A 25,891-nucleotide genomic window follows, 5' to 3' on the forward strand; every position below is an offset into this window, starting at 1 on the left:
GACTCTGCACCAGGAGCTGGCATTGCAGGGCCAGTCCTGTCCAGTTAGACTGACTGCAGGCTCACATCAGCCTGTGCATGGCTTCTCTTGGCTCACAGCCCAGGCTAAGTGTGTGCACAGCCAGTGAAGGTCCTCCCAGGTGTCCTAACTGCCAGCAAGTGTGATGGGTGTCTGAGACTCCTCTGGATGTCATGGCACCCTCCTTTGGCCCAATGACAATGTCACTGGATGTGCCTCCCTGAGGTGGGAACAGTGCCATGGTGTGCCTCATGGCTGACAGGCAGCTTGTACATGGAACTCCATATCTCCTCACTGCTCTCTGGGCTTGGTCCCACAGGTCCTGGACTCTGACCCTGTAGACCAGACCCAGGAGGTGGAAGAAGACCTGGGCTTGCTCTATGACAGCCTGGAAGAGTGCAACAACAGTGACAGTGGCCCGGAGATGGAGGACAATGAGAGTGTGCACAGCACACCCAAGCCCACCCTGAGGTAAGGGTGGCAGGGAGTCCATGGCCAGCAGCACAGCCTGTGGGACCTGGAGAAATGGTCACCAACACCTTTCTGCTGCTTGGGCTAATGCAGGCATTGTCTTGTCTCCACTCCCATTGCCATCTGCTATTGGCACTTCTGGCTCCTCAATTAAAACTGTCCATTAAATCTGATTTCCTTCACATTTAGTCTCATTTTTCTGCCAGCCCAGCATCTGACACTGATCTGCTGGTAAAGCCCTATTTGATCTAAACCCCAGCTGCTCCCAGCTCTCATATCTTTTTGCCAGCAATCCTGGTGTGCTCTGGGCTCTCCACACTGAAGCATGCCTGTCTTTTGAGCCCTTTGTGACTTCTTGGGCCAGTCCCTGTGAGATGTGCATGCTGTGTTCCCACCCTGTGTGGAAATGTGATTGGCAACCAGCAGTGCTGCTCCTCACCCCATTCCCCAGGCACTGGGGACTTGCTCTGCCAAGAACTGCTGACTTAGCACAGGGGTCTCCAGGATCCTGCAGGGAAACCAGGCTTTGCTCCATGTCATCTGTGCTCACCTGGCCTCTCTGCTCATGGCTTTTGTGCTCTTGTGCTGTCTTTTTGTGAAAAGTTGTCTTTTGTTGTCTTCTACTTGGCTGCATCATACTGCACTTGTAGTCAAGCCAAGCTCACTTGGCATTGTTGTTTCTATGGTTTTATATATAGATTATAGGATCATAGAATGGCCTGGGTTGGAAGGGACCTGAGAGATCATCTAGTGCCAACCCCCCTGCCATGTAAAAAAAAAAACCAAGCAAAAAATAAACCAAAAAATCCTCCCATGTATATATAGATTAAAAATATTATTTGGTTGGTATCCCCACTGAAGGTACTTAGCAGGAATAGCAGGCCACAGGCAACCTGAAATTAAATCTGCTGCATTTTGGAACCCATAGGCCACTTGGGAAAAAACAGAAGCATGATAGAAGTTGTATCTTACACAAACCCACAAGTTATTGTGAAGGAGACAGCAGGCACATGGGCAAGCTGCTTAAATTATCTGCTTGGACTCCAAAAGGAGTTTCACATGGTCTCTCCTCAAAGGAGACAAAGGTGCTGTGGGAGAAAAAGGAAAGTCTTTCTGTGGTCATATAGTGGTTTATGTATATAGACTGTGTGAAACTGTAAGAAAAGTCTATTGAGAGTATTTAAATGTAAAGACAGACCTCCACCCTGGTTCTGCAAGTGCCTACTTGCAAACATCTGATCACTGGAACAGAGTTCCAGAGTGAGTGCTGGTTTGTGCTGGTGCCCACCATTACAGTTCTTCCTGGAGTGTTTGGTGCTGTTCCTGAAAGGACATCCTAAAGTGTCTCTGGTGCCTCAGGTTCTGGCAGTGCTGAATGTGTATCCCTTGAATTCACAAGGGAATACTTCACAAAATTCTGGGACTGTATTTTTTCTAAGGAGATGTGGAAGCTGCCTGCCAAGGTGTTTCATGTAGACTTCATGGTTCCCAAGTGCTATGTAGCCTTCTCAGGGGGTAAATCACAGCCCAGCCTGTAAATTTGAGGTGATCCTCACGTTGGATTTCTTGTCATGGACAGCCTTGCTGGACACTGTAAACATCTGTGTGAAGCAAGGAGGGCACTGATGGTGTGCAGCCCTCAGCAGTGGGAATGGGCTGGTGCCCTGGGTTGGGCCAGTGGTACTGAGAGCTGATCCTTTTGATCAGCCAGGGGTCACACAGCTCCAGTTTGCTCCTCACTGGGGCAAAACTGGAGCTGAGGCTGTTACAGGACCTCAATGAATGAGCAAATATCTTCATAGATGACTGGGAAAATGGGTGGGACAAGGGAGGCTAAATTCATTTAGAACAGGAGGCTGTGCAGAAGGACTTCACCTAAATCTCAATCATGCCTGTAGGAGGAGAGCCTTAAACTGCAGAGCAGGAAATTGCAAAAGGGCTCTGTGCTTAATGTGATGTCCTTGAGGGGTGAAAGCTTCTGAATTGCAAGTGAGAGAGGGCACAAACAGCTTTCATGGGGAAGGGGGAGACAGCCTGATTTAAATGGAGTGTTGAAAGCCAGAGGAAGTATAATATAATCTAGACACATCCAGTGTCTAAGAAAAAGGAGGGAATGAAGGTACCTCTTTGTGATGCCAGTGGCATGAGGGGTATGTCACATTCTGGTGGGGTCACTTGGGACAGTATAGAGGAGTATGGAAGAGATGCTGGTTGAGGGGTGATCTATCAGAAAACCTACATGTTTTTCTGGTCTGACTCTTAAGTTACTAATGTAATCTCTTTGGGTTGAATTTCTGGCTGGGAAAGGCAAGTGTAGAGTAATGACTGCACAGAGGGGTGACAATGCCTGAGATTTTGTAGCAGAGGATGGAGGGGAAGAGACAGAGGAAATATGTTGGTAAAAGGAGATGTAATTTATATACGAGTGTGTGGCCTGGAAAAAATGTCCCACCAGGGCACTATTGTGACTCTAAACCTGAAGCAGTCTGGTCACAGAGCCAGTGAGGGGAAAATCAAGCCTTGGCTTTTCCCAAGCAGTGTGTAAACGCTGCTGCTGGAGAGCTGCTCTGTGCAGGAGCCATCATTTATTTACAGAGGTGGAATGTCCTTTCAGGAGCACTAAAACCTGACACACACTGTTGTCCCTGGCACTACAGTGTGCTGTATACAAATGAGGAAGCATGCTAGAAGGAAAACAAAAGGAGCAGGCAGGATGAGATATCCTGCAGGAAACTGCAGGTAAATCCTGGTGAGAAAAGTAGAAAACAATGGAGACACACTCTGATAGAGTACTAACAGAAGAACTTCTCTATATCTTATGTCTCAGTGGCCATCTCTGCAAACCTGCAACCTCATGGCCCTATCTGCACACTGTGCACATCAGGAGAAACATTTCCTGGGAGTTAATGAGCGCATACACAAAGCTTAGAGGGAAGCTAGCTCTGATCTCCTGCAGCAAAGTCACACATTGCAGGTGGATTCTGGTTGCTGTGAAGGTCCTGGGAAAACTGGCAAGTGAGATCCCAGTGATAGACTCCACTTGTTTCCTAAAGAGTGGTCTTGGAGCAACCCACAGGCTGTGAAAGGGGTCCTTGGCAAAGAAATCATGTGTGGAAAAAGGGTAAGCAAAGGTGGAAGCTTGCACTGTAGTGGTGTAGACTGTCCTGGCTTCCCCAGGAATGTTCCTGTGTGAACTATGGTGACTTGAAAACAGGACTAGGAGCTTCACTATGCAACTCTGCCAAAATGTCAGCCCAGAGACCGAAAACTTGGCAAATTTATGTATTGTGCTACCTGAGGTGTGATTCTGTGTGCAGTAGTGAGACCTTCAGAGCCTTGGGAAGGGGAAGGAGAATGCTGCAGTTGGAAGTGTGCAGCAGGCAGAGACAAGGAGCAATCCCTGGAAAAGGGGAGGCAGAAGGGAAGGCAGCAGAAGTCTGAGGAAGCAGAGAGGTTTAGGGACACTCTGAAATTGTGGTGTTAACAGAGACTATACCAGTGAGCTGGGGCAGAGTGGCAGCTCCTCATCTGCCCTTCAGGGGTAGGGGATCACCTGAGGCAGAAGGCACCAGGAGCCCCTGCCCTGAGCTCCCAAGGTCACAGGGCACTGCTGACAGCTCTGCTCCTCAGCTGTGCATCACCCACACACCTGGCTGTCAGGCCCTGTGTCCCACTGAGGACCTCTCCACAGAGCTCTGTGCTTGGGACAGGCTGGTGGGGGTGTGCTGGGGTCATGGTGACTTTGTTCCTCTCTTATTCCTGCCTTTTTCTCTCCCGTCTGTCTGTCTGTCCGTCCGTTCGTCTGTCTGTTTCTCTGCAGGCGTTTCTTTGAGGGAGTCTCTCATTCTGGTTCCCAGACTGAGATCGGCAGTCTGCACAGCCAGAAAGGGCAAGATCAAGAGTCGGGCAGCCCTGTGAGTTACACCTCCATCTCCACCACCACCTCCTGCCCCTGTCCCTCCCCAGCCAGCCCAGCACCCCCACAGCACTCTGAGACCACAGCTCCTGCCTGGGGCTGCTCCTTTCCTTCTTTCCTCCTCTTCTTCCCAGCACAGGCAGGCAGGTAGCGATGGGGGACATCCTCTGGGACCACTCCCAGAGATGCCCTGGGGCTCCCCTGTGGGAGCTTGTGTTCTGTGAGGCCAGGCACGGGTCACTCACTGGCAGCTGCCCTGCACAGGGTGCTCCATCCTGCTCTGACCCCATTCCCTGTCCCCCAGGACGAGGCAGAGCAGCGGAAGCCAGGAGCACAGCGATCGCAGGAGGAGCAAGGAACGGAGGTCCCTGCCGTGGTGAGTCCAGGCTGTGGGATGTGGAGCTCTTTCAAAGCCCAGCTTGCTTTCTGGAGTACCAGGGGTGCCCACCAGGCTGGTAGCAGTGCTTAGGAAGATGAGTAGATTGTGCTGGAGAGCAGCAAAAATTGAAGGAGTGTTAGGGTTTGCAGGACATGGACCCTGCAGCCTTGGCTCTCTGGGAGGGCCACCAGGCTTCTCTTGATGATGGGCACCCATGGGTGCAGGGCTGCTCCTTGTTGGAGCTAGGAGAGCAGGGCGTGTGAAGTGACTCTGTTGGCCCTCAGGAGCTGACATCAGACGAGTCCTGTTCCCGGCTGACTCCCACAGAGGCTGCCATGAGGGAGGGCAGCATGGACAGACTGCCCCAGCTGGGCTCTGGGAGCAAAACTGAGCTCCCCAGTGCCGTGTCCCCCAGGTAAGGCAGCTGTGTGCCCCCTCCCAGGGCTGAGCAAGCTCACATTGGCTCCCTGATCTCAGATGGGGTTGGTGGAGATGAGATTTCCTCAACAGTTTTGCCTCTCCTGCTTCTCCTTCACAGCAAGGCAGAGAGCAAGCAGCTGTGGCGTCCCCGCAGCACCTCCGTGAAGGACAGGCAGAGCTCCAAGGTACAAGGTGGCCGTGCCAGCAGCCTGGACAGTGAGAGCTCTCCAGACTCATGGCATAACACCCAGGTGAGCCCACTTGGAGGTTTCTCATCCAAGAGCTGCCAGGCCTTCAGCCCTGGGTGGTGTCCAGGGTGGCTGAGTGGGGTCGGTTAACCTTTGTGGTGCTGCTGTCCCAGGTGCCTCGAAAGTCTGTTTACGATCAGCTGAACCAGATCCTGGTCTCAGACGAGCAGCTCCCCGAGAGCATCGTGCTGGTCAATGTTGCTGAGTGGCAGGGGCAGGTGAGTGGGTGTGATGGGAGCTGTCAGCAGGGTGGGTTCTCCCAGTCATAGCAGGGCATCCCAGGGAAACTGTCACAAGCTGTGCCCTCCTCTCCCCCAGTGTGGCCCTTCCTTCAGGGAGACAGTGCAATTACAGGGTGCTGAGTCACATACATGAGAGTCAGGTGTGTCTTCTCCATCACACAGCATCACTGGATCCTCACAACATGATCAGTCCCAGAAAGGCTGGGTAGCAGACTGTGCCTTAGGCCCTCACTGTTTGCTCCTGGCTCCTGTGGGTCAGAGCTTTGTTGGATTCCCTGAGAAAGAGCTCCCTTCCTCTGTGGACATGAGGCCCTGGGAAGCAGCAGAGGTATTTCCCACTGAGAGATGGAAGAGTGTCACCTCCCAGGGAGCATGGACTCCATCATCAGAGCAGGGTGGGGTGTAAGGACAGGCCCAGTCCCTGACAAACAAACACTTGCCTCCCCCATAGCTGGAGCTCTAAAGCCAAAGGTGAGCAAGGAAATGCACATGTGTGCAAACATGCAGTTAGATAAAACACCTGTGAGACCCCTTCAGGATGCTGCAGCTACATCTGGCATCCAGAAAGGGGTGCTGGTAAATTTTGAGACAGAAGAAAGAGCTTAGTGAAATGTGGTGAAGTCTTGACTCACTCAGGCCATGCATTCTTGCCTTGTTCCACTTGTCCTGGATAGGGAAAAAAGGGTCAGTGCCCACTCCCAAAATCAGCCTCCTTGTCCATCTTGGCTGCTTATTTTACCACTATTGAACTGCATGCAGACACCTGAAGAGACAGAAGGATTTTGGAGTGCCACAGTGGGAAAGAGCAAGAAGAGGGAATGAGTAGATGCAGAGTGAGCCTAGAGCAGGGCCCTGCTGTGCAATGGCAGAACTTAAATCCGTCTGGTCCCTGGACCAAACTGCTTATTTCAAGGAATACAGCCTGGTTCTAGGGACAGTTTTGCCCTTGCCATGGCACTGCCACGACAGTGACTGCTGTGCTCAAAAGCAGGAGCAAGGGGCTGTCTGGCCCCTAGAGCAGAGCTGGGAGGAGCAGGGATGCTCAGGATGCTGCTGTCAGTCACCTGGTGCTGGTTTCAGCCTCCCTGCATGGCACAGACGGGGACCGGCATCCCAGCTGTAACCTCAGGGCAGGCATGGGCTGGTGCTGGCCAGCACAGCCACGTTCCAGGGTGCCTTAACCTGAGCTCTCTCCTTGGCAGTACGTGAGTGAGCAGCTCCAGGCGCACAAGCAGTTGGTTGTATCCACGTGCTCCGTGGCAGACATCCAGGCAGCCTTCAACACCACTGTCTCCCGCATCCAGCGATTGTGAGTACAGCTTGGGCTCAGCATGGTGGCACTGGATGGCTTCAGAGAGGGGCTGGGCATGGCCCTGGCTCCCCAGGGTTCGTTGGGGGTTGTGGACAGTTTACACTCTGTGGAGAGTGGGGGGGTCCCAGTACTGCTTTTGCCCATGGCAGTGCACACCAAGCTGGATGTTCTCAGCAGTGGGTTTTTGTCAGCTGGCCTGGCAGACTGTGTTCCCTGGCCCACTGCTGAGCCTCTGCACATCCCTCAGGGTCTCCTTTTCCTCTCCCTTTGGCAGCTGTAACTGTAACTCCCATATGCCTCCCCCGGTGAAGGTGGTGGTGGCAGGGGACCAGAGCTACCTGAGCGTTGTCCTCCGTTTCTTTGTGGAGCAGCTGGCCAGCAAGACATCTGACTGGCTCAACTACCTTCGCTTCCTGCTCGTGCCACTGGGTGAGAGCCACAAGGAGCCCAGCCCCAGGGCAGGGCTGTCCTCTCCCACCTCCCCAGACTCCCCTGCCTGAAGCCAACACTGCCCTTCTCCCCTGCAGGCTCTCACCCTCTGGCCAAGTACCTGGCCTCGGTGGATAACAAATACAGCACTCTCTTCCTGGACACGGCGTGGCGGGAGCTGTTCAGCAGGGCTGAGCCTCCCACTGCAGGTGAGGAGCGGGGCAGGCTGGCACCAGCAGTGCCCTGAGGGACAGCCCAGCTGCCATGGAGGTCCTCATGGCTCTTTGTGCCCACAGACACTGTGGACATAGCAGGCCGTGTTGCCCAATTCATCGCCGGAGCCAGCCTCTCTCACCAGCTGCCCATCTCTGAGGCCATGCTGACCTACAAGCAGAAAAGGTGAGTGTGGCCTCAGGGTGCCTGTCCTCCCTCATGCAGCCCTGGTCTGGGACGTGCCCAGGACAGGAATGAGGGACACGGGACAAGTGAGTGAGGCCCTACGTTGCAGTGAGGAGCAGCGTGGTGCTGAGGGAAGCTGGGGTCCCTCAGCACCATTCCCTGCCACCTCCCGGTGTGCTTGGCCCCTCCAGTAGCTGTGACTGTGACAGCCCAGTGGCGGGGGCCAGCTGCCAGGGCTGGGATGGGCTGGGTGGGGCTGCAAGCTGGTACTGTGCTGTCCGGGGGTTGATGCTCGTGTTCCAGCTGCACTCTCACCTCTCCCTTCTCTTGGTTTCTGGCACCCAAGGAAGAGAAGTCTCTATTTTGATTTTTATATCAGGTATTGGCTTGTGCTTGCTGTGCCGCTGCCTGGCCCCTCCCTGCCTTTCCCCATGTGCGTCCATCCGTCCCTCTTGCTGTGCAGAGGAGCCGTGACCCCACAGAGGGGCAGGGCTGCCCTCCCGCATGCAAGCCCTTTCCCAGCACTGGAGGGGACAACTCCTTGCCTCCTTGTGTAGTGTGCCCTGTGCTGCCATGTGGGGGACAGGGGGCCTCATGGGAGGGAGGGCAGAGGAGATGGTCCTAGTGGGTGTGAGCCAGCAGTGAGCCCTGCAGTGCAGGGCTGCCTGGGCACAAGGTCAGCAGTCACACAGCAGTCGGTGCTCAGCACACCCAGACCCTGACCAGACTCTCTTCCTTCTGCAGCCCCGACGAGGACTCCTGCCAGAAGTTTGTCCCCTTTGTGGGGGTGAGTGAGTTGAGGGGCCAGCAGGGGCTGAGGGGAGAGGTGCAGTGCACAGTCCTGCTGATGCTGGGTATCCTCTGGTTTCTCTTTGCAGGTGGTGAAGGTGGGCCTGGTGGAGCAGTCTTTCAGTGCCTCCGGTGAGTCCCTGGCAATGCCCAGCTCTCTTTTCGACAGGCGGGAGGCTCTTTGTGTCTCCCAAACCCTCAAACCCACACTTTTCCTCCCCAGTGGACTCGGATGATGCCACAGTCTGCACCCCCTCCCTGCTGAGCTCAACACCAACCCCCAGTATATCTGTTCCCTATGGCAAGGAGACCATCTGCACCCCGCCTCCCTCTCCGTCCGTCTGCAGCAGCCTCTCGGGAGCTGGGTAAGGAAACCAGGCCCCCTCAGCCTGGGGCAGGGGAGCAGGGGCACCACCTGTGTGCTCCATGTGCTGCCCCTGTTGCCCAGGTCTCCGAGCCCTGGTGTGGAGGTGATGGGCCTGCAGGTGGATTACTGGACAACCCAAGGGCCGGAGAGGAAGAAGGAGGGTGACAAGCGGGAGACGGGTATCAAGAACACCCTCAAGAGCAACTTCCGCTCGCTCCAGGTCAGCCGCATCCCCAGCACCGGGGAGCTGGTGCCCCCCAGCACCATGGCCATGACCGTGGTCACCAAGGAGAAAAACAAGAAAGGTAACCAAGCCCACTCTGGGTGCTCTCTGCCTGTGGGGCCACAGTGCTTTGTGGAGAGGGTGGGGCAGCCTGCAGGAGGGCAGGGCTGAGATGTGGCCCAGCAGGGCTCAGTCAATGCACTGGGGCAGGGGCTCCCACTTAGGGCCAGGTGGGGACATCCTAACATTGGTCCTGTGTGGCCTTGGTCCCCAGTGATGTTCCTGAGCAAGAAACCAAAAGAAAAAGACTTGGAACCCAAAAGCCAAGTCATTGAAGGGATCACACGCCTCATCTGCACAGCCAAGCACCAGAACACCATGTTACGAGGTGAGGGCAGGTACCAGTCCCTTGAGGCTGTACTGGGGCAGCACAGGCTGGCTGTGGTAGGGCTGTGCCTCACTGCAGCCTCTCCTCTCAGTCTCCATAGATGGGGTGGAGTGGAACGATGTGAAGTTTTTCCAGCTGGCAGCACAGTGGCCAACACACGTCAAGTACCTCCCTGTGGGCATCTTCGGCTACTCGAAGAGTGTGTGAGACATTGGGGCATCCCTGGAATGGAGCTGCAGTGGGTTGCAGGAGACAGGGAGATGGACATGCTCTTGTCCCCATCTCCTGCAGACCAGTCCCTGCCTGCTCAGTGGGGGGGGATACTGCACCTGCACCCTGTGGGCCAAGACCCGTGAAGGTGAGGCCAGTGAGACCGGGTCCATGCACCCTCCAACACCAGCCAGGACACCATGCCATCTGCCTCCCATGTCCCCCAGCAGCAGCCTGGGACAAGGGTTGGCACCAGCCAGCCAGCAGGGCCCCAGGATGGGCTCTGGGCCCCACTCTCCACAGATGCACCTGCCAGGCCAGCCCTGTAGCCAGCCAGGGTCCCAGCTGGGCTGGACCCAGGCAGGTTCCCCAGTGCTGCAGCCAGCCAGACTGCTCTGTGCAGGGGCAGGTGCTGAGCAGGGCCCACCACCCCTGTACCACCCTTGCCAGCCCCACTGCCAGCCTTGCACTGCTGTGCTGGCCCTGCCCTCTGCAGCACAGCCTCAGCAGCTTTTCCAGTCCCCCTGCAGCCCTGCTGCTGAGGCTGTCCTCTTCATCTCCCCATCCCTTCCCAACCAGCCCTACCCCGGGGTGCCGCCAGCTGGAGGTGTGGGGTGAGGGCACCTGAGTTTTTTTTTTACAAGATTCTATTTTTTTTAAATTTATTGTATGGTTACTTTTCGGGATTAATTTTAATAAATTAATGCTGTTACCATTATGGCAGGGTGTGTGTGTGTGTGTGCCCTCCTGTCTGAGGTCATGACTGTCAGGGCTGCATGAGCACACGGGGGTATGGCCTGGCCACACTTCCAGCCATGGACCAGCTGAGCTCCCCAACAGACTGCATGGTGGGACTGCGTGGAGCTTGGCTCATTTATTTAAATAAAACTCAAGACTGTTTAGGAAGAGATAGACTGGATTCAACCTGAGTTCTCACAGCCAGGTCTCATTTACCTGAACGTGGAAAAAGTCTGTCTCCTTTCAGCAGAGGCCAGGCTTGCTGCTGTCTTGATCTCTACAGTATGGAAGGCAACCTGTGGCTGGACCTGAGAAGTGGGGAGTGTGGTGGATTCAGCAGAGATGTATTCCAAGACGTGAGGCCTCCCCTCCTGGCGCCGCAGGTAGCCCTGGTTCAGCAGGTGCAGGATGCAGGACAGCACGTCCACGCTGTGGCAGCAGAAGCTCAGGAACTGCACCCCCGGGCCCAGCTCTCCCTTCTGACAGGCGTCGATCACCTGTGGCAGCAAGGCAGCCCCAGTGCAGCGGCTGCAGCCCCCGGGCAGCCCCTGTGCCCCCCGTGCCCCTGCAGCCCGTACCCTGAACACCAGGCTGTCGATGTGCAGCTGCTTCTCCCCCTTGAGGATCCGGGTGATGAGGCAGCACAGGATGTTCCTCTTCCTCTCCAGGGCGCTCACCTCGGCCCCCTCTGTGCGCAGGTACCTCTGCTGGGGCAGCAGCCTCAGCTGGCGGCCGCAGCTCTGCGCCAGGGCTGCCTGGTTCAGCCGCAGGGCACCTGCAGCCAGCACCCAAGCCAGGCTCAGCCGAGCTTGAGCTGGGCCCTGGAGGAGCCCCAGGGCACACGTGGGCCTGGGGAACCCAAGCTGGGCCTCCTGTGGCTGCCTGCACCGCTGGCCACCCCAGCCCTGTCCCCCACACGTGGCCCCAAGGCACAGCCATGACACGCACGGCCCCTGGCCTGGCCCAAGCCCACACACAGACCGAGACCCCCCTCACCCACCCACGCTGAACCAGGCCCCGTGCACGGCCCCAGCCCCACACTGGCCTCAGGCCCCACCCTGACACACACACACACCTGTGCCCCGAGCACCAACACATGGACCAGCCCCTCACCAGCCCTACGAGCTCCTGCACCCCTAAGCCCAGCCCCCCTCGGGCTTCAGGCCAGCCCCTCTCCCCTGGGTGCCCCAGCCCCACACTCACCCCCTGGAGTGCAGCTCCCCACCAGCACGCCCTGGCCCTGGGTCAGCGGGGTCAGCGCGTGGAGCACCAGGTCAGCAGGGAGCCCTGTGGCCCCCAGCAGGGCCTCCACAGCCACCTCCTGCAGCACGGGGGGCGAGGGCAATGGCCAGGGCTCACCGGCCACAGGCCCTGCCCAGGAACGGGGTCCCGTGCCCCAAACACCGCTGGAGACCCCCCCAGAAGAGGGGAAGGGAGGACACGGCCCTGCCCTGCTCCAGCCCCCACCGTGGCTGCAGCCCTACCTGGGTGCTGTTGAAGCACAGCAGGATGTACATCTGCAGCGTGGACACGTGCAGCACGCAGTCTCCAAACTGCAGCTCGGCGTGGCCCAGCCACGTCCACTGCAGCCGCCGGGGCTTGCTGCACTCCCAGCCCAGCTGGCTCTGGCCTGCCAGGGACAGTGTCAGGGACAGGGACGGGCACCAGCCCTGCCAGGCACTCCCAGCCCAGCACCATTTGTGCCTGAGCTGCCCTCCAGGCTCTGGCCACAGCCCGGCCACAGCACTCACTCTGCCGGCAGAAGTCAGCAAACTCGTCCAGGGGGGAGCTCAGCAGCGCCGGGAAAAACCTCCCAGGGCTCTCCATGTAACAGAGCGGGGACACGGGCCAGCAGCGCGGGGACAGGGCCAGCACCTTCACCTCTGGCACCTCTGCCCCCGTGGCTGTGCCCAGCACCTGGGCACGAGGGCAGCTCCAGTCAGGCTCCGGGATCCCGCCAGGAACGCCGGCGGCCCCCGGGCTCCCCACCCCGATCCCTCTCACCTCGTCCAGGCCCGTGTCCAGCTCCAGCAGCCGCTTGTCCTGCTCCTGCAGCTGGAAGAGGCTGAACTGCCGCTGCAGCTCCTCCGACTCGGCCAAGTTGCTCAGCATGTCCTGGGGAAAGCGGCTGGGGAAGCACAGCCCGATCTGTTCCACGATGCCTCCTTCCAGCCACGATGGCCCTTGTGTCAGGAGCCGGTCCCCCAGGTAGTGCCTGCCATGGCCACCAGCTCCACTCAGGCTGGGCTGAGCCCCGTGGCCATCAGCCACCACCAGGAGACAGCCACAGCCCTGTGGCCATCAGCCACCACCAGGAGACAGCCACAGCCCCGAGGCCATCAGCCACCACCAGGAGACAGCCACAGCTCCGAGCCTGGCCTCACCCTACACATGGCACACGGGCTGGCAGCACACACGTGTCCCCTCCCTGTCCCCAGCAGGGAACGTGATTCCACACACTGGCAGCACCCATGGGCCCTCCACACTCCATGACCCCATAAAAGCAAAGCGGGAGCACCGCTGCCACAGCAGGCCAAGCTCCCCCAGCACACCAGGCCATGTGCAGCAGGCCCCTGGCTCTGGGCAGACACAGCAGCCTCACCTGTAGAAGTGTTCAAAGGTGTGGGCAAACTCCAGGCCACTGAAGACCACAAAGGGCTCCAGGAACTGCTGCAGCCGCTCCAGAGGCCCCGTGCTGCCCGCAGCCCTGCGGAGCTCCTGGATCTGCACGTCAAGGTAGCGGGCAAACTGCTCACTCACCTGCAAGGGACAGGGCAGGCTGCAGACAGGGCTCACTGCGTGCCCGCAGGGCTGGGCTGGGGGAATGTCCCTGCAGGGAGCACCGGGAAACTCTGGCACTGCCGGGCAGGGCTGAGGGTGCCCAGGCACCAGCCCAAGGCCGGAGTGTGCCAGGGCTGGTCCCACGCTGGGATGAGCACCCCACACCTGAGCTGGGCACCACTGGGGTGCCAGGGCAGGGCTCTGTGGCTCAGGGGAACAGCACAGCACCCACCCAGAGCCTGCCCCAGTGCCATGGCCAGGGCAGCTCCCCAGCCCCTGCCCAGGGCACGGCCCCGGGGCCGCGCTGCCCCACTCACGTGCAGGGCGGTGAGGAAGGAGAGCTGCAGCAAAGCCCCCGCAAAGCCCTGGCCCAGGGCCAGCACGAAGACGGCCTGCTGCCCAAAGAGCTCCTCGGTGGCCCCGCGCAGGCGCTGGTACAGCCGGCAGTAGCGCTCCGCAAGGTCCGGCGCCTGCCCCGCCGCCTCCAGGAACCGCTGCACCTGCGGGAGCAGCAACAGGGCTGAGCCAGCAGGATGTGCCCCGGGAACACCCCAGCCCTGCCCTGGAACACCAGCTGCCTGCTGGCTGCCGGGACTCGGGACCCTGCTGCTGCTGCTGCGGGGCTGCCGAGGTGGGAGCGCAGCTCCGAGGGCAGCCAGGGGCTGTGGGGGCACTGCAGACACACAGCAGCAGCCCCCAGCAGGAACAACAGCCCCACACCGGACCTGCTCCTGGCCTGGCTGACACTCGAGCCATGCAGGGCTGTCCCCACATCGCTCCAGGCTCTGTGGAGGCCAGGTACAGCCCGGTGCCTTCCCCATGGGCACGGCCAGACCCCACTCCCTGCTCCAACCACCCAGGGAAGGTCCCACAGCCCTCCCAGTCAGCCCTCCAAGCTCTACCTGCTGCTGCACCACGCCACGCCAGCACTGCGAGATTCCCCACAGGCCTCTTGACTTCTCCACAGCCACCTTTGCAGTCCTGGCCGGCACCTCCTTGTTCTTCCCCTCCTTCCCACCTGCCAAGGGTCAGCCTCAGGCTCAGTGTGGCTCCATGGGCAGGCCCCACACACTGACCCGCCACAGCAGGGCGGAGGGGACGCTAGGGAGGCACGGCCACTGCTGGGGCATGACCACAAGCCTTCCCCGGCTCAGGAGCCTCTGTGCCATGGGATGCTCCCCAGAGGAGCCCCATGGCCACAGCCTGGCCCTCTGCAGCAGCCCCAGGCCAGGGCAGCCCCGGCTCACCAGCTGCTCTGGTCTCCTCTGGCTCGGGGCCGCCGGGGTCCACGTGCACCAGGAGCTGGGTCAGGCGCCGCACGCAGGAACCAAAGGCAGCCCTGCGTCCCGGGGCACGGCGGGGCAGCTCCACGCTCTCCAGGTACTCGGTGAGCAGCCAGGCCAGGGCACTGACACCATCGGGGCCTGCGAGGCCAGCCACACTCAGAGCTGGTGCCTCTGCCCGGGGCGCGGCACGGCCGGGGCCCGGAGAGCGCGGCCTACCTGGGCTGGTGATGCTCTGCACCAAGGGGGTCACCAGGGCCTCCCAGAACGTCCTGCCCAGTGCCCGCGCTGCCTCCTCGTCGGGAAGGAAGCGGTTGGCAAAGCCCTGCTCGTGCTGCAGCGCCCGGTTCAGTCTGCAACAGCGAGCGGGCAGCGCTCGGTGCCAAGGGCTGGAGAACTCCCGTGGCAGAGCAGAGCGCAGTGCTGGCTCCCTGCTCTGCCCTTTGCCAGGGCACCATGGCTCGCTGGCCTCATGGCCCCCAGCAGCCAGGGAGGGCCCCTTGCTGTCCCCAGGGCTGCCCCCAATGGCCCTTGGGGCCCTCGCAGACCCTGCCAAATGGGGGCTGAGCAGTGCCTGTGGCCACGAGATCCTGCTGTGCCTGGCCAACCTCTGCCAGGACGTGCCAGCCCCTGGGGGACCAGCATCCTGCTCTGGGGGTTAGCTCAGCTTAAACCCAGATGACCCCAAGGTGGCCCTGGCCAGGAAGGACCACTGGTGGCCAGGAAGGAGCAAGGGCCCCTCCCAGCCAGCTGCTGCTTTCCCAGCCCTGCAGTCCCCTCACAGGCTGCCAGCCCTGTCCCCCCGGGCCCTGGGACACCAGGGATGCGATGGCACGGCCAGGACACCACTCACCTGCCAAAGAGCTGCAGCAGCCGCCCCCGGTCTCGGCAAATCTCCTGGCTCCAGGCATGAGCCCGAGCAGTGCAGGAGAGGAACGTCCGCCGGCACAGCTGCTCCCTGAAGATGGGCCAGAAGCTGGGCTTGGGACCCAGCACCTCGATGCCACGCACACGTGTGTCAATGCCACCCTAGGGGACAGCGGCACCCTCAGTTCCTGTGGCCCCAATGCCCCTCAGTGCCCGCTCCTGGCCCTGCCCCTGCTCCCCCTACCTGCTGGCACCGCTTCACCCGGATCTGGATGACGGGCCAGAAGCGCGTCATGTTCTCCAGCAGGATCACTCTGCTGTCCGAGGGCAGGATGGTCACCTGCAGGGAGGCACCGAGCCCTCAGCGTGCCAGGCAGCCCAGGGAGGCTCCCACAGCGCAGCTCCTGCCATTCCCAGCTCCCCGGGCCTCCCAGCACAGCCAGACCTGCAGGGGGCACAGCAAGGAGCAGCCCCCGCCCCTCCCACGGGCACTCACCGCGTTCAGCTCCGTCCTGATGGTGGCAGGGCTGTCCCCGCCCAGCACCACCACCCTCGATGGCATGTAGCTGGAGTCCTCGCTGGCCACCAGCATGCTCAGCTCCCTGCACACACAAACACCACAGGGCTGCCCAGCCATCCCCCCTCCCTGCCCCAGCCCTGCCAGCCACGTCCTGCTGGCCCCAGGACAGAGCCACTGTGGCAGGGCTGGCACAGATCCCCAGGACAGAGCCACTGTGGCAGGGCTGGCACAGATTCCCCAGGACAGAGCCACTGTGGCAGGGCTGGCACAGACCCCCAGGACAGAGCCACTGTGGCAGGGCTGGCACAGATTCCCCAGGACAGAGCCACTGTGGCAGGGCTGGCACAGATGCCCAGAGCCCTCTCCTGCACACACAGCCCTGCCAGCCCAGCCCCACCTGATCACCACTCCACACTGCATGTGCACAGTGATGAAGTGGGAGCCCGTGCTGCCGTTCGACTCCCAGTAGGTCCTGGGGTTCCTGTCCGTGAGCTTGCTGGCCTGGTGCGAGTTGGAAGAGACCTGCACCTTCTCCCAGCACTTGTCCTCCTTCACCTCCATGCTGGAGCCTGTGGGCAGAGCACATGCAGCTTCCAGCCACCAAGCCTGGCGTCAGCTCCCCCTGCCTGCGCTCACCTTGGCACAGGTTGTGCAGGAAGACATCAAAGAAGGGGATGCTGATGGGCTGCTGGCTCCGGCGGTGCTCCTCAATCTGTCCCAGCACCAGCTGTGGGACGGGGCAAGGCTCTCACCAGGGGCTCCTGCTCCCCTCAGCCCCACAGGGCTGTGCCAGGCACAGAGCACGAGGCATCCCTCGGCAGCAGGGACAGCCTGGTGCCCCCAGCCCCCAATGCCCAGCCCAGCCGTGCCTCCCCAGGCCCACCTGGATGCAGCCGGCCAAGATGCTGCTCGTCAGCTTCTTGTAGAGCCCGGCGAACTTCTCGCACTCCGCCACCAGCTCCAGCAGGGCCGGCGCCAACGGCGGCACCGTGCTGTGCTTCTCCAGGGCCTTGGACAGAGCCTCGTGGGTGCCCACGTGGCACATCACCACCACACAGTCCTTGCTGGCACTGCCCAGGCGGTGCAGGAAGCCAACGACCTCCTGCAGCACCTGCTGAGACGCAGCCCTGAGCACACGGGCACTGCTGGCAGCTCCAGGGCCCCCACAGCCGAAGCTGCAGCTCCATTGCCTCATCCCAGCCCAGCAGCACCCACCAGAGCCTGGCAGGGCACAGCCAGACTGGGCATGGCCACCAGGACAGGGACACGGCCAGGACAGCCCCTGCCACCTCTCCCAGTGCCTCGGACACACGGCCAGGCTGGGGCCACCAGCGGGGCCCTGCCTGCCCAGCCCGGCTGAGGCACAGCCAGCACAGCCACCCTGCCTGCCACGAGCCCCAGGGCCCCCTCACCTCCCAGCTGCTGCTGTGCGTGATCAGCAAGCACACACAGGGCTCCACACACTCGTGCCAGGGCAGCACATCCTCCTGGTAACTGTCCAGGAACTTGTTCAGGATCCTGCGTGACAGAGGGGACCTGCTCAGTGTGGGCACAGGGACAGCAGGGCTACAGGCAGCCCTGCTTCCCTGCCCCACCTGCAAGGCACCTCTCAGGGACTGGGAACCGAGGCTCCCCTGGCACCCTGCACACCCCACCAGACCCCAGGCATGTCCTCTGCTGCCCCTGCATGTCCCCACACACCAGGCACAGCTGCTGTGGCCCCACGTGGCCCTGTGCCCCAGGACACCCCAACTGGCCCCTGCCTACGTGCTGGGGTGAGCCTGCCCCCAGTGAAGAGCAGCCCCACCAGCACCCACAAACAGGCACTGGCTCTCCCCACCATGACCCCCAGCACTCACACACCTCATGAGGGAGTCCCAGAGACCCCCAGTCACCCTGCACCCACCTGAGGATGCTCAGGCTCACGGCCTTCTCTGTCCCCAGCAGCTCCAAGCTGCGCAGCAGCAGCCTGAAGCAGCTGTGGTCCTGCAGCAGCTGGGCCACCTGGCCAGAGGCAACGGGGCCTTGGCTGCACAGCTGCCGCTCCAGGGCCACCACCACCTCCTTGCACAGGCTGCCATCGTCCAGGTCACCCAGCAGCATCTGCACGCCCTTGGGGTCCAGCAGGGGCTCTGTGCCTGCCATGACAGGGACACTGAGCCCAGCCAGGCGCTCACGGAGCACCAGCAGCCCCTCAGGGTGCTCTGCCCTGCCGGGCCAGGCAGCCCTGCCCTGGCACCCGCGGGGCCGTGGCACCCACGGGCACGGTGGGCACACGGTACCTGCGGCCTCCGGGCCCAGGGGCAGCCCGTGCTCCGCCAGGCGATTGATGGCGCTGAGGGCCAGCACTGCCTGGGGGCAGCCGCTGCTCTGCCCGGCCCTCCAGCAGCTCTGCAGCGCCGCCAGCAGATCGCAGCTCGCCAGCTGCTCCGCCAGGCCCCGGTGCCCGTCCATCAGCATGTTCACCACCAGCAGGCCGTTCTGCACGCCTGAGGAGCCCCTGCAGGGACACAGCCGTGCCACTCTCCTGCACCCACAAGCCACCTGCCCGCCCTGCCCGTCCTTCCCCCTGCGGATTCCCCCCGACCTCAGCCCTGTCCACGCTCTGCCCCTACCCTGGGACCCTCTGCATGGTGCTCAGGGCAGCAGGGATGCTGCTCAGCAGGCTGGCAGAGCCCTTGCTGGAGGCAGAGCCGATGCTGGCGAAGATCTCCCGCATCATCTGCGCGTCGCCGTGGTTCCAGGCCAAGCCCTTCCCGCCGGCGCCTCCCGGCTCCGCGTCCGCAGCTCCCACCAGCACCTTCAGGGCCTGCCAGGGCGAGAGCGGCGCGGGGGCAGCGGCGCCTGCACCCCGCCCGGGCGGCCCGCGCTGCCCTGCCCGCCCCGGCGAGCCCCGGGCGCTCACTCACCGCCAGCCCGGCCTGCTGCACCAGGGCGGAGCAGCCGTGCAGCCGCATGCAGCCCAGCACGGCCCGCACGCCGCCCTCCGTGGCAAAGGGCACGCGCCACTCGTAGCGGGCCAGCAGCGCGGCCAGCAGCCGCAGCGTCACCGCCACCAGCGCCTTCTCCGCCGCCGCCGCGCTCAGCAGCTCCACCGACACCTGCACCAGCTTCTCCCTGCAGGGCACAGCACACCTCAGGCACGGCCTCCTCGGGCCCTGACAGCCACCTCCTTCCTGCCCGCGCTGCAGCTGGGACAGCCCCGCCAACGGGCCTGCTTGGGACAGAGGGACACAAAATCCGCCTTTCCTCTCGCCCTGCCAACCGGCCTGCCTGGGACACAGGGACACAAAATCCACCTTTCCTCCCGCGCACACCGCCCTCCACGCTCCCGCTGCCACCTCCCGCTCCTCCAGCTCAGCACTGGCCCCACCCTGCCCACAGGGCCCTCCCCGGGCAGCAGGAGGGCCGTGCAGCACCCCAGCACTCACCCGGCGCTCCCCATGCCCAGCCCGCCCTGGGCTGTGCCAGCTTGCTGCTCCGACTTGGGCTCCTCCTCCAGCATCTCCAGGATGTGCCTGAGCCCAGCCAAGCGCAGCCCCGCCGCCGAGCTGCTGCTCTGGATCACCTCCACCACAGCCGCAACCTCGGCCAGCGAGCCGCCCTCACTCGGCCCCTTGGAGCTGCCCAGCGCTGGCCGGAGGGACGGAGCCGTCAGGGCAGCAGCGACACCTCCAGAGCTCCCAGGGTGCCACCCAGCCACACACCCAGCACCCACGGGCACCCCCACCCACCTCGGGCAGCCCTGGCTGCACGGCCCCCGTGCCCTGCCCAGAGTATCCCCTGTGGGGGCAGCAGTGCCGCTGCCGGCACCGCGCCTGTGCCCCAGCGTGTGCCAGGACCTTACCTTGGCTCTGCTCCTCCGTCACCTCTGGCAAGAACAGCCCTTCCCTCTCCAGGAGCTCGCTGAACAGCTGGGAATCCGACTTCTCTGCCACACCGCGGCCCTGGCTTGGCCCTGGGGCTGCACAAAGGTCTCCCTCCGCTGCCTTGGCCATCGTGCCCTCAGGGCCGCTGCTCCTGTCACCCTCTGAGGACGCTGCGGGGCTCCCTCCACCATCCTGCTCTGCTCCCCTCCCCAGGAAGTGTCTGCCGTAGACACGGGAGCCCCGCAGGTCCCGCAGAGAGCTGCCCTGGCACCGCTCCTCCAGGGCCTGCAGCACCTTCTGGGCCAGCTCCGCAGGCACCGACAGCTGCACCAGCGCTTCTTCATCCACCTCCGACAGCCACACCACGGCGACAAATTAATCTCGGGCTCGCCACGCTCCCCACGCCCCTTGTGGCGGCCCCTGGCACCACGGACAGAAAGGCTGCACCGCCACAGGTGCCCAGGGCCGCTCCCCACTGCCACCCTCCCCTGCCTGTCCCCAGCCCGACCCACCAGCCCACAGCTCCCACCCGTGCTCAGCACCCAACTGCAGCTGGCAGAGTGACCCCACGGCCTGGCCTCGCCTGCCCAAACCTGCACAGTCACTCTCCAGCCAGGGGACACTGCCTGTCCTCTCATCTCCATCACTGCTCTGCTGGGCCAAGCTCTCCAAGCTTTCCCCATCCCCACTCACCCTCCCATTTCTGCCCCGCTCAGGCAGGCCCTGCACAGCTCACACCTGCCCTCTCCTCTGGGCCTGCTCCCTTCCCTCAGGTTCCCTTTGCTCCTCCCTCCCATTTCCCTGCTGCAGGCTCTGGTCCCTACCTGCTCTCCCAGGTGCTGCTGGATGAGACAGGTGATCTCCTCCTGCTCCTGTGCTCCCAGCCTCCTCACAAAGAAGAGCAGCTCCCACCACTCGGCACGGCTCAGGGTGTCTGCAGCCTTGGGCAGCCGCTGGCCCAGGTAAGGCAGGGAGTACAGCCCCCCCAGGGGCTTGCACAGGAATGGCTGTGGAACTGCAGGGGAGCGGGGCAAGGGAGGGCACTGTCAGCTCTGCCAGCTCCCCCATCCTCTGCTGCACGCTCATTCCTTGCACTGGGCAGAAGAGGTCCCCACCATACCATAGCTCGCTGGGAGAAGGGAAAGTGACAGGAGGGCAGTGGGACAGTTGGAACATGCTCAAAGGGGCTGCTCACCTGCTCTCAGTCTGTGGTTTCGTGTCAGGGTGTTCACCTTCTCCTGGCCCTCCAGCTCCTTTTGTTCTGAAGGCCCTATGATCTCGACCATGTGCCAGTGAACCCAGTAGGTACAGCCCAGAGCTTGCCAGTACACCTGAGGAAGAAAGCCCAGCACACACCCAGCTGGCAGAAGGCAAACCCAACCCCACCGTGCCCACGCCAGGCTGCACAGGAGAGCAGAGCAGCCCCTTGGATGGTACCTGCACCGGGGGCACGCCGTCGTTGCTGCGGCGGAAGTCGCCCTCGTCGCCGGCGCTGACCTGCTCGTAGTCCTCGAGCATGCGCACCCTCATGCCGCTCACCAGCGTGGCCTGCACGTACTCCACGTAGCTGCTGCGGCTCGGGAACGCCGAGCGCGTCCTGAAGGCCACGGGCTCCTTTGCTGGGCATGTGGGGGCTGCTCGGGCAGCAGTGCTGGCTGGGGGCTTGTGCTGGAAGATGGAGCGGGCAGGGCGAGGCTGCGGGTCCCGCTTGTGCCTGTGGCTCCAGCCCATGGCGTGCACCAGCTCCGAGATGAGGTTGGCCATGGCCATGCTGAACTCAAACTCCTGCTTCACACGGCTCCTGTGCTCAGGGACGGGGCTGGGCACAGCACAGCCCTGCTGCTCCTCTCCCTGCTCCACGCCGCTGCTCAGCTTGTCCAGGAGAGAGGTCACACACAGGTAGCGCTTCACCAGGACAAACAGCTGCTTCCCAGGGATCTGCAACAAGCACAGCTCTCACACTCAGTCCCCAGCTCTCTCTGAGCCCCCAGCTCACTCCCAGAGGCTCCCATGAGACCTCTCAGCCACCCTGCCCTCCCTGCTGGCAGACCAGGCTCTCCAGGTGCCTCTGCACCAGCCCCAGCCTCTCACCAGGCCCAGACCCTGTCCCAGCTCTCCCTACAGCCAGCCCTGCTCCCCTGCCCACCTTCAGTCCCCTCCTGTCCCACACAAGGCTCCAGCCCTGGCCCCGCTCCCACCCTCCTGCCCCTCACGCCCGCAGGCCCAGGGCTGGTGGCGGCTCTGTCACCACCTGAGGGAGGTGAATCCCCTCGAAGGACAGGCAGGGCTCTGCAGAGGATGTGATCTCAGCAAACAGCTCCAGCAAGGTGCAGCGGCTGTCAAAGTCCATGTGCTGCTCAATGCCATCCTGCTGGCTCAGGGACAGCAGCACATGGGCCCAGATTCCTGCAACAACAACAAAAACTCCTCAGCCTCACAAAGACAACCCTCAACCCAGCTCCCTGCCAGAGACAGAGCTCAAGGAAGGAACAGCTTTGCTGCTCGGTGTCACCTGATCCACCTTCTGTCCCTTCCTCTGCAGTGGCAACATTTTGCTCCATGCTCTATTTTTCTACCCCTAAAGCTGAGAGATTCTCACAAAGCAGCAACCCCAAATAACTGATTCCAGAACAGGGTCCCAGGGAAGAAAAGAAGTCAAGGTTTAACCTGAATCAGCCCCTCATCTGCCCCACCTCAGAGCTGTATAATCTCAGGCACTGGGATAGGGAAAGCCGGATCTCCTGTAGGATACACCACAACCAGCAACCTGCCAGCTGCACCCAAGCCTCATCAGGCACTTCCAAGCCAGGGCAGCTCCTCCTAAATGAGAGAACTGGGTGAGGACCAGCCTCTAGCCACCAGGGTTGTGTCAAGCCCTTCATTGCAAGGCTACATGGAAGGAGATTGTCTGTTCCTCTAAGTGTTTCCAGCCAAGAACCTTTTCACTGCAAAAAGTCTAAGTAAGAAGGAAGCCATAAACAAGAACATAAAGAATCACAAACCTGGCTGACAAATGCTAATGGATGCAGTGAGGAGAAACAAATCTGGTCAGTCATAACAATTAGTAAGGACATCTGGACAACAATTAGTAAGGACATCTGGCATGTAAGAATGATTATTTCTCAGTAAGATTATCTGATTAATTGGAATTGGCAAGGAACACAAAAGGGGGTGCAGAGAAAGGGTTATAAAAGGTGCCAGCCACGTTTAAACCACAGCTGGTCAGTGTGTTTGTCCGACAGTCCTGTACCTGATTGACAGAGTTTGTCCTACTTTCCTATTGAATCTTTACTAAGTCTGTCTCTGCCCTGTGTGTGTGCTGCAAAGACCAAGTGCCAGCTGCTGGTGAGACCTGCACGAGTGGCATTTGGTACCACGAACTGGGGCTGTGGGAGCCCTGTGCAGTCAGCCAGGGGAGTGAGTGACAGTCAGTGGGGTCCTCACTCTCTGGATCAAATCACAGAGTTGAGCATGGAACGCCAGTTATCAGGAAGACTGGTGTACAGCTGACCCAGATCAATGGCTCAGTCCTGATCAGGGCTGTAGGAGTCCCTGGCCTGGTGTGCCAGCTACTGGGGCAAGTGCAAAGGTCTCTCCAGTGCTGGTGCCTGGAGCTGGCAGGATCCTCGGTCATCAGCCACTGGGGAGAGAACAGTGTGTGTTCTGAAGAACAGCTGCTGGAAGGGAGGCAAGTGAGGAGCTCAGCAGCTGAAGCAGGACTGCAGTGCCCGGGGCCAGCGGGGAAGGGTGAGTGCATCTTTGCCAACCCTGCTGTGCATGTAACTCGTTAGCAACACTTCATGCTGGAATAGCAAGGAGGAGGTCCTGGGTCCAGACCAAGGTATGATGTGGATGGGGGCTGGTGCTTGAAGTCCCAAGGGATGTGTGAATGTGGACTGTGGAACAAAAGTGCTACAGGTTTACTAGCAAACATCAGGCTTAACAAACTGATGAGCAAGGGGATCCCTGAAACCGGTAGAAGGGCTTGGATCCAGGCACAGGTGCATGCTGGTACCCAAGGGATCCGTGAATGTGTGTGTACTTGTGAACCTGGAAAATGCAGTGTGTGCTGGCAGGAATGACCTTGTGTCTCTGCCAGACAAAGAGCAGGAGGGGACACGGCTGGCTTGTGTTTATGTGAGTGCCGTAAGTGTGTGCTGTCAGAGTCCTGCCTGTGTCTGTGCTCCAGGATGGGCAATCAGCTTTGCTACTGGTTGAACCTGCAAATGGGAAAGTGGCAGCTTCATCCCTCAGCCTGAGAAACTCCAGATTCCCCAGGCTGGGTTCCAGCAGTGGAGCAGGAGAGGTGCTGGGGCTGCTAGAGGAGACAGCCACCCTTTACATTCCTTCACACTCCTAACAGTTAGTCAGCATCCCAGCTCAGAAACCTGGCAGGGGAGAGTTTCCAACTCCAAGAGCAGTCCAGACAACTGCAACAACCACGGAAATCCAGAAGATCCCGACTGATTCTTCCCCTTTTGCCAAGAAGCCCCGAGACACGCTGCTCCCCAGCACCTCACCCCTCCCGAAGGCTGGCACCCCCACTGCCCAGCCTCCCTCCTCAGTGGCCCCGAGCAGGAGCAGCCCCACCTGCATCGTGAGCCCCCAGCGCTCGCAGCATCTCGCCGGCGCCGCGGCGGACGCGCCGCTCCCTGTGGCACAGCATGGCCGTCAGCAGCTCCAGGGCTCCCGCCTCCCTGAAGGCGCCCGCCAGGGAGCCGATGCTGGCGTAGGCGCCCAGCACGTGCACCGTGCTCAGGACGGAGCACTCGGGGCTCCCGGCCTCGGCCACCTGGCGCCCGGCTCGCCGCACCAGGCTCCTCACGTCGGCCTCCATCTCCAGCAGCGAGGCCTCGTCCAGCGGCGCCGCGTCCGGCGCGACTTTGTCCGCGGCCGACGGCCTCGTGTGGGCCAGCAGCGCCGGGCAGCTGGCGCGGACCTCTTCTGCAGACATCCACAGGGAGATGCTCTCTGCCTTGCTGTCTCCAGAGGAGGCACCGCCGCCGCCTCCCGCTCTCTCTTCCGAGCTGACCACGCTCCACCGCACCAGGTATTCCGGCCGCTCGTCGTGGCCGCGCCGCTGCCGCAGCAGCTGCTCTGGGTGCGCCTGCAGCTTGGGGCCCAGCTGCACCAGCAGCGTGCCAGCGTGCTGCTCCTTCACCATGGCAGCAGCTGCGTCTGCGGGGACAGAGGGGAAGCAGGAGCTGGAGAAGTGGCTGAGGCATGCTGTGGCTAGAGATCCGTGTTCCCGTGTGTCACAGGGCTGGTGATATGGCAATGCAGCCATTAAAATGTGCTTTTATACCAGCTGTACTCAAAGACAGCGCTGTACAACCCTAACATAGCATATATGAGATATGGCTCACTTTCTCCTTGGAAAGCCGCATATATGGAGTTACAAGATAACAGGGCAAAACACAGTGATTTCTGGACTGCCATACAGACTGTGGGCACGGCAGGAATACGGACAGCAGTGCCCAGGAAGGGCAGCTTTCCCCAGGAAGCTCAGCTGTAATACCTGGCTGTGTGTTGATGGAGCGAGGCACCCGAGCCAGGCAGAGCCCACACGCTGGATCAGGCAGAGCCCACACGCCAGTGCAAGTCTGCGCTGGAGGGCTCCGTGCACATCACCGGGCCGGGACCGGGACACGGCGAGGGACAGGCCCGTGCCCGGGGCACACATGCTAAAGGCGGGATGCACGGCACTGCCGTCCGCGTGGAGAGGGCTCGTACGGGCCGGCCGCACCAGCGGCACCATCAAAGCTCCTTCCAGGCGCGGGCAAAGCGAGAACTCGCCGGGCACCGAGCACCGGACCCGGCCCGGTTCGGCTGCCGCACCTCACGCCCGGCCGGCCCGAGGCCGCGACCGAGACCTCCCCTAAACGGCCCGGGCCCGTCCCGGCTCGGCTCCGCTCGGGGCGCTCGCCGGCCGCTCCCGGCCGAGCCCGGCCCGCCGCCCTCCCTCCGCCGCGGGGCCGCGCCGGGGCCGCCGCGTTACCTCCGGCACCGCTCCCGCGCCGCT

The 25,891-nt window shown here is 61.4% G+C and overlaps 2 protein-coding genes across 2 annotated transcripts in view; one reads left to right on the top strand and one right to left on the bottom strand.

Annotated features, from left to right (window-relative positions):
* The window catches only part of LOC132070495 (phosphofurin acidic cluster sorting protein 1-like), a 54,807-nt gene extending 44,278 nt beyond the window's left edge, over positions 1-10,529 (top strand). Inside the window, exons 9-24 of the mRNA XM_059467266.1 lie at positions 338-489; positions 4,310-4,403; positions 4,710-4,781; positions 5,069-5,199; positions 5,323-5,455; positions 5,566-5,670; positions 6,897-7,003; positions 7,281-7,435; positions 7,534-7,644; positions 7,732-7,834; positions 8,579-8,621; positions 8,713-8,755; positions 8,847-8,988; positions 9,072-9,295; positions 9,488-9,601; positions 9,693-10,529. Coding sequence (XP_059323249.1) covers positions 338-489; positions 4,310-4,403; positions 4,710-4,781; positions 5,069-5,199; positions 5,323-5,455; positions 5,566-5,670; positions 6,897-7,003; positions 7,281-7,435; positions 7,534-7,644; positions 7,732-7,834; positions 8,579-8,621; positions 8,713-8,755; positions 8,847-8,988; positions 9,072-9,295; positions 9,488-9,601; positions 9,693-9,808 — 1,845 coding nt within the window. The 3' untranslated portion in view covers positions 9,809-10,529. The remainder of the gene's footprint in view (positions 1-337; positions 490-4,309; positions 4,404-4,709; positions 4,782-5,068; positions 5,200-5,322; positions 5,456-5,565; positions 5,671-6,896; positions 7,004-7,280; positions 7,436-7,533; positions 7,645-7,731; positions 7,835-8,578; positions 8,622-8,712; positions 8,756-8,846; positions 8,989-9,071; positions 9,296-9,487; positions 9,602-9,692) is intronic.
* A 185-nt stretch (positions 10,530-10,714) lies between these two features.
* LOC132070970 (cullin-9-like) lies at positions 10,715-25,880 on the bottom strand. The gene is made up of 30 exons (XM_059468209.1): positions 25,868-25,880; positions 24,460-25,047; positions 22,121-22,275; positions 21,307-21,807; positions 21,065-21,200; positions 20,694-20,884; positions 19,848-20,217; positions 19,432-19,633; positions 18,910-19,117; positions 18,616-18,809; positions 18,283-18,500; positions 17,907-18,138; positions 17,413-17,518; positions 16,884-17,111; positions 16,637-16,727; positions 16,398-16,569; positions 15,977-16,082; positions 15,725-15,820; positions 15,467-15,642; positions 14,833-14,966; positions 14,578-14,754; positions 14,233-14,348; positions 13,648-13,830; positions 13,152-13,309; positions 12,554-12,764; positions 12,301-12,466; positions 12,034-12,179; positions 11,753-11,870; positions 11,128-11,324; positions 10,715-11,046 (listed from the first exon to the last, which is right to left on the bottom strand). The coding sequence occupies exons 2-30, from the start codon at positions 25,031-25,033 to the stop codon at positions 10,762-10,764; spliced, it is 5,847 nt and encodes a 1,948-aa protein (XP_059324192.1). The 5' UTR covers positions 25,034-25,047; positions 25,868-25,880; the 3' UTR covers positions 10,715-10,761.
* Positions 25,881-25,891: the final 11 nt, after the last annotated feature.

The sequence above is a fragment of the Ammospiza nelsoni genome, chromosome 3 (genome assembly GCF_027579445.1).
Source record: "Ammospiza nelsoni isolate bAmmNel1 chromosome 3, bAmmNel1.pri, whole genome shotgun sequence".
Classification (NCBI taxonomy): Eukaryota; Metazoa; Chordata; class Aves; order Passeriformes; family Passerellidae; genus Ammospiza; species Ammospiza nelsoni.